This window comes from Delphinus delphis, chromosome 9 (assembly GCF_949987515.2).
Source record: "Delphinus delphis chromosome 9, mDelDel1.2, whole genome shotgun sequence".
NCBI lineage: Eukaryota > Metazoa > Chordata > Mammalia > Artiodactyla > Delphinidae > Delphinus > Delphinus delphis.
This window is the reverse complement of record NC_082691.1, coordinates 57,945,737-57,959,279: the sequence shown is the minus strand read 5'-3', so window position 1 is coordinate 57,959,279 and position 13,543 is coordinate 57,945,737. Positions and strand designations below refer to the sequence as shown.

The window sequence follows — 13,543 nt, the reverse complement described above, 5'->3', positions numbered from 1 at the left end:
CTTTTACGAAAAAGAAAAACTTCAGTTTTATATGCTGGCCAAGTCTTTTTGTAGTGGCGTAATGATTATCTTCGATCCATGAGATTAGGGAAACTGCTACCTACACATCTACTTCTTCAGAGGCACTGATGTCCATCTCGGGAAACAAAAGTCAGAAGCCTTCACAAACATATTCAACAAAATCTCAGATTAAAGACCTGACTATAAAAATGAAATGAAGAAAATGAAAATAGAAGAAATTTAAAAAGACTATCCATGTAACTTCAAAATGGGAGAGGTATTTTGAAACAAGACATGAAATCCAGAAGACATAAAGACTGACAAGGGTTGACCACATAAAATTTGGTACAACAAAATGGTTATCATAAATCATGTCAAAAAACATTGGCAGAAAATATTTGCAACACAAAAAATTAATAATTACATAAGGAACTGCTACAAATTAAAAAATTTGTAAAATTGGCAATTCATTTATAGATGAGGAAATGCAAATAGTAAGCATGAAAAGAATGTTCAATAAAAATATCACAGACATGCAAATTAAAACAAGATGCCATTGAATTGGCAACAAAATCAGTCTTAGTATTATTAATCTGCAGTACAACTAAGGATATGGGGTAATGACTACTGATGGAAGAATCGTACACCAGTACAAGGCCGACTTCATTAATTTCTGGAAATCCATCTGTATCTACTTAAGTTTCACTATGTATTATGTAAAAGAATGTTCACCACCTTGCTTCCCTGGAGTCCAGTGGTTAAGAGTCTGTGCTAGCAACGCAAGGGGCACCAGTTCAATCCCTGATCTAAGATCCTTGGAACTAAGATCCCACATGCCTCATGGCATGGCCAAAAAAATAAAAATACCTAGTAATAAATCTAACCAAGGAGATGAAAGACCTGTACTCTGAAAACTATATGCCACTGGAGAAAGAAATTGAAAAGACACAAAGAAATGGATGTTCACCACATTAATCTAACAGCAAAAAACTACAAACAACTTATGTGTTCATACCCAGCAACTGATTAAGTTGGGGAACCTCCATACAACAGCCTACGGTGTCCCTACTAAAAATAGGTAACACACATTGTTATTACCACATACAAGGCATTGTTTTAAGTGTCTCATATGCTTATATTTCATCTTGATTTACCTCTATTTTATAGATGAGGAAACTGAGGTAGAGAGAGGTGAAGTAATTTGTTGAGAGACTGTGCTATACTGGTTTTGAAGATGGAAGGGGCCAGGAACCATGGAATATAGATGGCCTCTAGGAACCAGCCCTAATACCTTGACTTTTTAAAATTTTTAGGCCATGCCGCATGGCGTACGGGATCTTAGTTCCCTGACCAGGGACCAAACCTGTGCTCCCTGCAGTGGAAGTGTGGAGTCAACCACTGGACTGCCAGGGAAGCCCCAATACCTTGACTTTGTATTTTGGACTCCAGAAATAAATTTTTTGTTTTAAGCCATTCAAGTTTGTGACAACTTTTTATAGCACCAGTAAGAAACAGATACAACATAAGGAGTATTAAAATACATGGACAACAGTTTCCAGAAATGCTCTCACTAAGCTAAAATTCAAGGTACAGTCATCAATTTCTGATCTGAACAAAAGGTTCTGTATTATTTACAAACCCACTGTTGAGAGCAGTGCTAGGTCTACAAAAAATTGATAAACAGCTTAGTATAGATGATTTCCTTTTTTCTGTATAGATTTTGGAAATTAGAAGAAATATATCACAACAGGATCAGTCCTATCAGAATACCTGTTTTTTTTTTTAAGATGGCAGCTTCAACAAACTAGAGTCTGGGTATCAAAATTTCACTTTAATGAAACAAGTTCCTCTTAGGCATCACCTGAAACTTATTTTTTTAAATAAATTTATTTATTTTTGGCTGCGTTGGGTCTTCATTGCTGCACACGGGCTTTCTCTAGTTGCGGTGAGCAGGGGCTACTCTTCGTAGCAGTGCGTGGGCTTCTCATTGCAGTGGCTTCTCTTGTTGAGGAGCACAGGCTCTAGGCACACGGGCTCAGTAGTTGTGGCACACGGGCTTATGTGCTCCGCAGCATGTGGGATCTTCCTGGACCAGGGCCCAAACCCGTGTTCCCTGCATTGGCAGGTAGATTCTTAACCACTGAGCCACCAGGGAAGTCCCCTGAAACTCATTTTAACAAGAAAACCTTTTTGTGTTAATACATGTTCTACTTGAAATTCCTAAACTCAAAGGATCTAAAACAGGTACTCTAATGCCTTAGTGATATCACACTATTTACAAATATGAAGTTAATACAGTGAATGTGTTTCTACTCCCACTATAAAGTCATCAGATTAAAAAAAAAGTCTAATCAATCACATAAAGGAATATAAAACTATTTATTGACCACTGTTCACCAGTATTTACAATAAAGTAAACAATATACAGTTGAATAACATTCTGATTACTACAAAGTTATTGTTTTTCCTGGCTTCTGCTGAACCAGTAACCCAAAATACTGAGAAGACTGAGCCTACATGTAAGGAATGGGTTGGGGTAAAGTTTGAAAAAACATGCAGGTCAAGTTTAGATTAGAAAACTTTGTTCACTCATTTATTCCTGCAGATCCTAAACTGCCAACATCTCTAACCATCTGATTAGGTTTCCATTAACAAGTCTGAGACATTGCATGTATTACAGTCTTTCATTAAATACAGCACACGGATTTCAACTTCTTAGAATAGTTTGCCAAGAGGAAGCTTTAAATGTCCATTTAACTAAGTCTTGCTTGGCTAATGAAAACATACCAGAATTTTTCTATTTTTTTCATTTGGGTTGACAGAGATAAAATTTTCCTTTCAGGGAGGTTTTACATATAAAACTGCATTTATATGATGGTAGATATGGATGCAGATTCTGATAGGGCTGCTTTAAAAAATTATCCAATTTAAATTGTTTAATTTGTCTCATTAATTACAAAATTATTTAATTTGAAAGGTTAAGACTTAAATTTTCAATTTAAGTTGAAGTGATTTCTTATATTGCTCAAAATGATAGAACCCCAGAAACATGGGCTCATCCATGGTTGTGAAAGGCTGTTTTTGTTTTGGTAAATGTGTTTAAACAATAACCAAAAAAACCCCAAACCATTTACATATGTATTTTATGTATACACATACAGAAAACCCAGAATGGTCCTTAGGCATATATGAGTTAAATGCAAATTCTAAATTCTGATTGAGTAATGACTATGGAGATTTTCCCCAACATTTAGAAAAGCTGTTCTCTAATGCAGAGGAAATAATATACCATGGTATATTATTCTTTTCTGCTAAAGGAAGCAACTTTAGCTTGCTTTTCTTTTCTGCTAAAGGAAGCAACTACAGAAAGCTTTTATTTGTTCAAAGTAACCAGTGCTACAGATGCAAAAAAACCAAAAACAAAACCCCCAAAAAACCCCCCCAAAACCCAACAACTTCCCCAATACTACTTCAAAACGAACATATCAAACTTGACTTTCATTAGAATGTAGTTATTTCTTCACACTAATAAATCAAAAAACCAAGAACCAGATTTTATATATATATATAAATATATATAAAAAGCAATGCAAACAATTATTGAGCTTCATCTTCTGGACAAGAATGCCAAGTTAGTCTCTCCTCATAAAAAGCAATTACAATTTGAGGACACCTCATATTTGCCTCTTTTGCCAGCACCAAGTCCGCCTCATCTGAATCTTTCCTGTTGTGAGGGAAAAAAAAATTCAGTTAAAAAGTCTAAACTGTTTTTTGTCAATTGATAACCATTCACTTAAGGATCATAACTCAATCAAAAGGTATTGCTTCAGGGTTATGTGGTTACTTGTGGCTGTGTTCCAATAAAACTTAATTTTCCAAAACGGGCCACAGTTTGCCACTTGTTGCTTTAGCAAAGTAACTAGAATCATCCTTCTAGCAGATAATTACTCTCTACCTAATGATGCTCAACTATTTATAAAACCTAGGTAGATATGTTTTCTAAAAATTCACAAGTTTTAGAAAAACATTATCTATTCTGACTGTAAAATATAACAGAAATTACCCACACACTTACCATTTCATGAGAAACATTAATTCTCCACTGCTGTCTGTGGCACCAATTATTCGCTCTGGGTCAAGACCTCTGGCAAAACCTCTTGGTTTATCAGCCTATTTAAAAGAGGTTAAATGATTATTTACATAAATGTTCCCACACATTTTTTTCAGAGAGCAAACTAACAATGTTAACTTCCAATTTGTTTTCATGATATATAACTTTTAAATAAAAACCTTCTGATGGTGAAACAAATGACCAGAGCAAGAGCCCATACTTAGTACTAAAACACATATTAATTTCCATTAAACTTACAAGCAGAAAAAACAAATCTGGATGTCTAAAATATTCTGAATCATAAATTAAGAAAACAGACAAAACTTTCTTCATTCAAAGACACCAAAAGGCAGGAAAAAAACCCCAATCTCTTTTTTTCTGGTAATTCTAAATCAATTAATAATTATAAATTCTTGAAAGTCAGTATTTCAAATTACTTCTAGGAATCCTCTAAATTACCCACGTTATTTTTTAAAGCACACAGAAACTATCAACAGCAAAGTAATAAAAACTTTAAAATGAGACTAATCAGTATTGTAATCAATCCGAATTACAGTAAACCTTATAAAATACTTAGTATAAACCAAAACTGTGGCCTGAGGGACTCCTGGGGATGCCTGAGACCTTCTGGAGTATCTGTTTATCTGCAAGATCTCCTCTTTTCATGTATCTGTGACTTTAGATTGTCTTTGCATATTTCCACCAAACAACATAGCACAGCAAATCGAATACAGGACTAATGCCTTATTAAGACAGACACTGACAAGATTTGCAAAAATGTAAAATGCCACTCTTCTCATTTAAAGTTATTTTTCATGAAAAGTTATGAATAACATGTAATAGTATTCGTCATTCTTAACTCAATATACAAAACTGCATAAGTTTCTACTTTAATTTCTAATGCAGTTAGTACAGAGAGTTATAATCCATATAAACAAGTTTTTTGGGATCCTCAATAATTTTCTAGAGTGTAAAGGGGGCTTGAGACCAAAAAAGAGAAGTGCTTACATAACAAATCCTTTCTCCCCATGAGACTTTTCACATCATTACCTCGAGCTCTGGAGTCAGACTGCCTAGGTTATAATGATGACTCTAACCTTCACTCGCTGTGTGGCTTTGGGCAAGTTAACCTCTTTGTGATTCAGGTTCACTTTCTATAAAATACATACAATTAATACTATCTGTTTCATAGAAATTTTAAAGTATATGAAAAGCAAATTAAGTCATTTAGAACACTGCTTGGCACATTACGAGGGCTCAATACAGGATGACTATTGTTATTAAACAGTGCTTCTGTTGAGCATGTGGTTGACTTCCAATTTACTTACAACTGATTCTTAAGATTGTTACCTTTTTGCCTTGGCTGCTAAAGTGTTCAGAACCAAATTTGTAGCTCACTTCTGTTTCCCTTCTGTGAAAAATGAGGGTAATACCTATGATCTTGACAGAACTGTCATTAAGAGTTATTGGACTGGGATGTCCCTGGTGGCACAGTGGTTAAGAATCCACCTGCCGACGCAGGGGACATGGGTTTGAGCCCTGGGCCAGGAAGATCCCACATGCCTCAGAGCAACTAAGCCCGTGTGCCACAACTACTGAGCCTGTGGTCTAGAGCCTATGTGCCACAACTACTGAGCCTGCACGCCTAGAGCCCGTGCTCCGCAACAAGAGAAGCCACCGCAATGAGAAGCCCACGCACTGCAACGAAGAGTAGTCCCCACTTGCCGCAACTAGAGAAAAGCCCGCATGCAGCAACGAAGACCCAACACAGCCAAAAAAATAAATAAATAAATAATGGACTGCGAAGTACTTAGCATCTAGTTCAAATGATCAAATTTTTTTTTTTTTTGCGATATGCGGGCCTGTCACTGTTGTGGCCTCTCCTGTTGCGGAGCACAGGCTCCGGATGCGCAGGCTCAGCGGCCATGGCTCACAGGCCCAGCTGCTCCGCGGCATGTGGGATCTTCCCAGACCGGGGCATGAACCCATGCCCCCTGCATCGGCAGGCGGACTCTCAACCACTGCGCCACCAGGGAAGCCCCAAATGATCAAATTTTAAATCCAAAGTCCTTATCAATAAATCTGTATTGTATGTTTAGTTCCTAAGCCTAGATGTAATTTAGACCCAAGACCTTTTCCCAAATTGCCGTGTTAGGCCAAAAGGCAGGACAAGTATGTTTTAAAGTTGAGGGTAAAAGCAAGGATTTATGTAATTTGCTCAAAGCCACAAAGAAATCAACGAAGAAAAGATTGGCTCAAAATACACATGCAGTGAATGAACCAATTATCTCATTTTATGCTAATAAAAATTAATAAAAAAAATTATTATCCAAGATTATATACTTCAAAATCAAAGTACTGTTTGGCAATACAAGGATCATGTGCCAAAGTTTTGGTCACTACCACTCACTAATGATCTATAATCAAAATGTGCTATGTAGATTGTTTTCACTGTATTGTAAGGGATTTTCAATGATCAATTTTGTATTGTTTTTACTTAAGACAACTGGTCTAGATCAGAGGAAATTGTCTGATCTGAAGTCAAATTCATCAATCTATCCAAAGTAACACTAGCACAATTTTAAGTGGTGTAAGCACTTACTAGACATTTACACAATGTAGGGTAAACCATGCCTATCCTTTCTGTTCCAAATATTAAGTATTTAACAAAGGCCTTTTAATGATATTTTTAAAGTACTTGAGTTTTAAAAAGCATTTAAAAAATCAAGTCATCCTCTTACAAAAAGCCAGTTTGCTGGCCAATGTTTTATACGTACAGCATCTCTTTTCTTCTTTGATTTGCTATCATCAGATTCACTGTCAGATAAAGATTTTCTTTTTGTTCCATCTTTTTCTTTACCAGCTTTTTGAGAATTAAGAAATGCTTCAATTAACTCTGGACAATCTAAATTTTCTTCGGGTTCCCAAGTATTGTCTGCACTGTGTTCAGTTAAAAAAAAAAAATTCATTCAATTAAACATGGTTCATCACCATCATCCAGATCCATTTAATACATACCTGACAAAAAGTCCTCTGTACTGCAGATATTAATCATTTCCCCCCTCCCCTCACATTCTTTTGAGGAAATCTATACTTCCTTTTGTGTCTACTTTCACAGTTCGTACTAAGTGGGCAAAGTTATTACCTCCAAGGATAACTGAATCTGACTCTAGCAGAATAACTGGAACCAATATTTTTCCAAGTTATGCGGACAACTCACTTTAGAATTCCTCTGGAAGAGCCTTTAAAAAAGGTGGATTCCTGGTTCCCACCTCAAATTACTTTATCAGATTGTTCTTAGGGTTGAGGCCTCCAATACTGTGTTTTAAAACACAGCAATTCAGAGGCGCTCTCAAATGTGAGACAGTATTTTCAATTTCTGCTGGGTACTCAAATTGGCAAGTGATATAAAACAGGGGTTGGCAACTCAAAGTCAAATCCAGCCTTTTGTATGGCTGGCAAACTAAGACTGTTTTTTACATTTTTAATTGGTTGGGAAAAAAATGTCACAGTAAAAGTCATATGGAATTGAATTTTGGGGCCCATAAACAAAAGCATTATTAGAACACAACCATGTTCATCTGTTTAACGTATTGCCTATTGCTGCTTTGTACTGCATTCTCAGAATTGAATAGTTGTGACAGAAGCCCACAAAGCCTAGATTATCTACTATGTGACTCTTATTAAAGTCTGCCAATCCCTGATATATGGCAGAGATGACCATTTCCATGTGTTTTTCAGAAGGGCTGGAAAGAAAATGAATATCAATTACCAAATGTGAAAGTAAGATCACCCTACACCACTAGTTACAAGATTGCTAACTTTGTGTGCTCTGATCCAGAAAGCCTTTACAGAACTAGACAGAATGAAATAAATCATTTTAGAGATGCTAGGAAAGATACTTTTAACCTCTGATTACAACTTGGTCTATTGATGCCCAGATTCTACTTCTTAGAGATTAATATACAGTAAACCTAGTGTAGGATCTGAATTATGATGAGCACTTCTGTTTAAGACCTACTAGTATACCTTACATAGCTTCACTATTTTTTAATGTCCTCTGTAGGAAAACCGTGTACATTAGGTATTCTTGGTAGTACAGTATCCAAAGACATTAAAAAGCAAACTGTACTCTATATTATATAAATCTGACTCTCCAAGGTAATCAACTAGACTCAAATCTGCTAGGTTACCACTGCAGGCAAAAGACATGGATGGCTCTTTTTAAACATACCTCAAACAAGATACCCTGGGTTAAAGGTGCTTTTAAATTTAAAGAAACTTACAGAAAATGGATAAAAACATCTTAGACTAAAAACAAATTTTAAATGTTACTTAAGTGCAGTTAAACATATAATAAAAGCACTGAGATCTCTTACTCTGTAAATCCCTTCCACTTCAGGAAATACTCCACCTTCCCATTCACTACACGTCGGTCCAGTACTTTTTCTACCACAAATTCTTCAGGTTCTGCCTCTTCGACTTTTTTACTTTTTCCATTCTGTTTCTTTCCCATTTTTTGCTAAAACAAAACAAGACAGATTTAAGAAATGTCTTTTTTTGATTTTTTCAGTACATTTTAAAGGCTAGAGTACTTATATTACCGTAGCATTTGACACCTAAATTTCCACTTCTATATCCCAGAGCAGATACCTTCTGAAAAGGTAAAAGTTAACAGATAATAAAATAAAGGAATTCTTGATTCTGTGGGTTTAACTCAAAACTATCACCCACCACCCTTCACTGAAATAATACAATCAAAAACATTCTTTGAAAGCACTGTTTTATCTTTTCCTGGTCTTATTTCTATGTAGTCTACAAGACCAATTTTTGTAGAGTTTCCACTCATTTTAACCACAGGACAGCAACAAACAACTATTAGAAACTACTAGAGAATGATACAAAGGAGAATAACTAGTAGTGACAGGTCTTATTAGTGAACCATAGACCCATTAAAACTACAGCCCCCAAACACTAAGACCCCCTTTCCCAATTGAAACACCGATGTTAAAAGCCTCGACAATTTAAGAGAAAAGAGAACTGCAGAACAAAAACATGGTTCAGAACCCTGATATCAATTGCAGGGTCAACCAATGAGACCATAAATAGGTTAAAAAGGACAAGATCATTTCCCCATAATCTCTGCACATAATGTCACTGACCACTCGGAACAAACCTATAATGCTGTCACTTTAAGAGGCCAAAATGCTGGATCATTTTAATTATCTAATGTGAAAAAATCCTTTTCTTGGCTTCTCAAGAGAAAGACTCTAAAGTGGTAGCCAATGAAACTAACTTACAAGTTTTTAGGTTAGATTTTTTTTTTTTTTTTGGTATAACACTCTTTGAGAGAAGCAGGAGACCAAGCTCAACAGACAAATAACTCAAAACAGATTTGTTATTGAAAATGGATAAACTTTCAAAAAAACCCGGAAATGGTTATTAAGAGATTAAGGGGGGAAATCCCACACGTTATGTTCATCTTGGAATCATTTCACCTTAAAACAGGTGCTATTAAAAAAAAAAATTAATTGCTCAGTCACTAAAGTCATCCCTCCTAAAGCATGTAAGCAGAAAAATTAACAGGTATGCCTCAAGACTGCAAAGGACATTTAAAAATACGTAATCATTTAGAGGTGTACACACACATGTAAGAAATAAAAATCCTCTGAAACTTAAATAATGCAGCAAACACCTGATTTTGTTGGATACCATTCCCCATGTCAGGTCTTATAACTTTCATTAGTCAAGATACTTGGGTACTGCACCCAGTCAAATAGCCTTCTGCCTCCGTACAGTACAAGGAAGGTAATGATGGTGGTAGTGGAAAGAGTGAAGAAAAACTGGTATAGACCAAAGCTTATCAGACACTGATCCTAAATGAAAAACAAAAAAAGTATGTCCATGAAACTAAGAGGCTAACAGGGTAAACAGGAAAACAAAAACAAACACAGAAAATGAAAGCTAAAAAAAATTTGGTCAAAGAAATAAAGTATTTACTACTATGGCACCCATAAACTAGTTTCAAATGCTCATCCTTTTCTTTTTAAAAGAAAATCCACCCACTTTCCCATTTAAATTACAGCACACATTATCTCACAACACTAACAAAATTATTTTAAAATGCAGAGTTAGGTAGATTCTGAAGACTATCAAACTGTATGCAAAGCAATTTAATTTTAATAGAAGCATCTATTTGCTTTCTGTATCTATACTCATCCTCACAGTCTCAGGGACAGCTATTTCGTTTCCCATCCAATACTTCTGATACTGGTGATTGTAAAGCCAATTTAATTATCTACATTTTGGTTTACTGATTATGAAATTTGAAGGACAGTTCAATCCTGAGGAAGCACAGATTATGCTTTGTGCTTTTTCCATTGATGGCTTTGATGGGAATAAATTATGCCACCAGACAGGCTTTATATTTAAATGTTTCTCAGGATGTTTGACTTTAAAGTGCAATCTAATGATGAAACAAATTAAAAATCACCAACGTGCCCTTTATATTGCAAAACTCAAGGGGAGAATACACAAACAAAAACCATTTTGCTTTATTTAGATGTTTACACTCACCTTTATATACTTGCAATTGTTATTAACGCAATGTGTTAGAATTAAATACCGTGGGAACCATAACTTTGAATTTCGTGATTTTTATGTGAATATTCCAATGACTATGTTAAAACTCCAAAGTTGACATGGCTGAATACATACATGTCTACAGGTTTACAGAAGTTTTAATGAAGCCTAAGAATGCAAACTGTGGGTTTAAGAAAACTGCTGGAGAGAAGATGCAGAAGATCTAGTTTCCTCTTTCCTGGACGTATGTGTGATGTTTTTTCATGTCGTGTATTAAAAAAACCACACTGCAATGATTTAAAGACCCTTCTGTATTTTAGAATAAGCAAGTTTGAAATATGACAGTGACCAAAACAATTCGAAACATTCAATGACTTTTGTCTCCATCTAAGCGTACAAGGTAACCGTTCTTTAAACAGGGCAATGCTGAAAATACCTGCTTTCTCTAGAATTCAGTAGAGTGATTTCGAGAATAGTATGCCAATCAACAAGGGCTTTATTGCTTTGTCTGTGTATGCTTCTAACATTCTTCCAGGTCACATAACTTTTTGTATCTTTATTTCAAGATAAGAATACTTGGTAAAAATTTATTTCGTGCTACTCTCCCAAGATTAGGTTTCCCTAAACGAATCAAGACACTATTAAACCAAGTCAATAAATATCTCAATGTAGTAATTTCCTTTTTGCTCCTAACTCTCCCCATAATAACAGTGGGGAGAGAAGGGACTGTAAACTATATATGGATGTAAATTTCTCAACCACAGAGATGCAAAGTTATAATTTTTGAAGACAAAGTTTGTGTTAGATCCTTAAATATTTTAGGTTGTCATTAACTTACCAACGTAGTTTTATTGGACGCCATTTTTTATTGCAGACTTGAAGAGCTATTACTAGAAAAATGCATGACAGTTAAAAAAGTTTGCAAGACACAAAAAAGTAGCTAAACATAAGCTTTGTTTGGATTCCAACCCCCACCTAGGTAACTCACGTTATCAAACATGTATACAAATCCACAGAGAAGCAGTTTTGAGATTCTGCACAAACTAGTGATACATGCCTAAGAGTATATCAGTGTTGTAACCAAGTGTACCTAGATAACCTTACCGGGCACGTTAGTACCCGAGAAAGCTTTAGGTAAAAAATAGACAATTTTTTTTCCCCAGTCCAAATCCCACTTATAACCATAGTCAGAATTTTAAAAAAATGGCCAAATAGTTTGGTTCAAAATCAAACGACTGCCCGAACGATCACAATAACCAATTATTGTGTATTTCTCCTCTACACTTAACAGTCCAAAGAGTCGCCTATGTAATGTAATCCCAACCTGGTTTCTTCTTAGCAACCCTCCCTTTCCAATCACTAGTTAAAAAATTAAAGGAAAAACACACCGAGATGTTCCAGTCCCATTTCGTGCCACTTTTGAAACCAAATCACTTCTTTTCTGCACTTTCATCCGCTCCCCTCAAGCCCCTGCCCCACTCGGCTTAACAAGGCCTTAGCGCCCGGCCCCCGCCCCGCCCCCTCCCCCCCTCGGGAGCGCGGGCCTCGTGGTCAGCGCACACGCGGGGAGAAACAAAGGCCGCGGCGCGGGGGCTCAAGGGCACTGCGCCACGGGGCCCGCGCCTCCCCCGACCAGGCGGCGGCCACGTAACGGAGCGCCCGCCGCAGCCTCCGGACATCGGGCCGCGCGGATACGGGAGAATGCACCGCCCTCCCTGGAGGCCCAAGTCGCCGACCGAGGCCGGGAGGGGAAGGAGAGCCCCTCTTCTTGATCCGGGATGGGGGAGGGGAGAAAGAAATGCGCTTTGTCTAGAAATAAGGCAGTTGTCGCCACAGCTTTCAACCTTGGGGAGGAGTCTCGTCCCCTAAACCAACTACAGACGCCGGCCCAGCGCCAGGCCCTCCGCGGGGTCTCTGTTCGCTTCTCCTTTCCTTCCCACCAGCTCCTGATTCAGGGTCGGGCGGGGAAGGGATGGGAAGCGGGGGAACTGGGGGCCTCTGGGGCGCATATGGTATCTTAAGCAACACCACCGAGTGAAAGCTAGAGAAAAAGAAAGACACCGACTTCACCGCCTCCGAGCTGCTCCGGGTCCCGGGTCTGCACCGTCTCCGGCCCTGCGCGCCTCAAGCTCCAGCCACATCCGAAGGGGAGGGGGCTGGGGAGCTGCGCGCGGGGCCGCCGCCGGGGGGAGGGGAAGGTGGCACCGCCCACGCCCGGCGGCCGCGAGGGGCGGGGTGGGCGCGCGCCGCGCAGTGCCCGCCGGGAGCCCAAGCCCGGGAGGGAGAGGGGGAGGGGGTGGCGACGGTGGCGCTTACCGTTCGTGGCGTGGCGCCTGGTGGTCCCCGGAGGGAGGGGCGGGAGAGGGAAGGTTGGGGGGGGGGGGTTTGAGGGCCGTGACCGAAGTCTCGGCGGAGGTTTTTCCTGGTTTGCAGCAGTAGTGGCTGGCGCCAAAACAGGACTCCGCCCACTTCCTTGCCCCTGGGGTTGGGTGCCTCCGAACGCAGGGGGTAGGTGGCGGGGTGGGGAAATCGGGAAATAAAAACGAGCGCCCCTTTCGACTACCCGCGAGGTCGACCCCAAAAGCGTTGGACAGGGTTGGGTTGGTGGAGCGTGAAGTGTAATTTTTTGACTAGAAGCCGCTTCGGGTGTTTCCGGAAGGGGCCGAGTCGGTCCTCCGCGCAGAGGAGGAAGGGTGGGGGAGGGAAAAGGCAGTAGAGAAGGCTACTAGGTTTTTTTTAAGACGAGGGTGGGGGGAGATTATCAAAGTGTTGCTATAAAGACCACCTCCGGGGTTGAGGGGGCTGGACCTCTGGGCTGAAGATTAAGCTCCTCCCAACAGCGTTAATTTC

The 13,543-nt window shown here is 38.7% G+C and overlaps 1 protein-coding gene across 1 annotated transcript; it reads right to left on the bottom strand.

Moving 5' to 3' along the window:
* Positions 1-2,361: 2,361 nt before the first annotated feature.
* Positions 2,362-12,910, bottom strand: CBX3 (chromobox 3). The gene is made up of 6 exons (XM_060020636.1): positions 12,759-12,910; positions 11,532-11,583; positions 8,491-8,633; positions 6,889-7,051; positions 4,076-4,170; positions 2,362-3,724 (listed from the first exon to the last, which is right to left on the bottom strand). Exons 2-6 carry the CDS (start codon positions 11,553-11,555, stop codon positions 3,598-3,600), a joined length of 552 nt encoding a protein of 183 aa, XP_059876619.1. The 5' UTR covers positions 11,556-11,583; positions 12,759-12,910; the 3' UTR covers positions 2,362-3,597.
* Between the last annotated feature and the right edge of the window lie 633 nt (positions 12,911-13,543).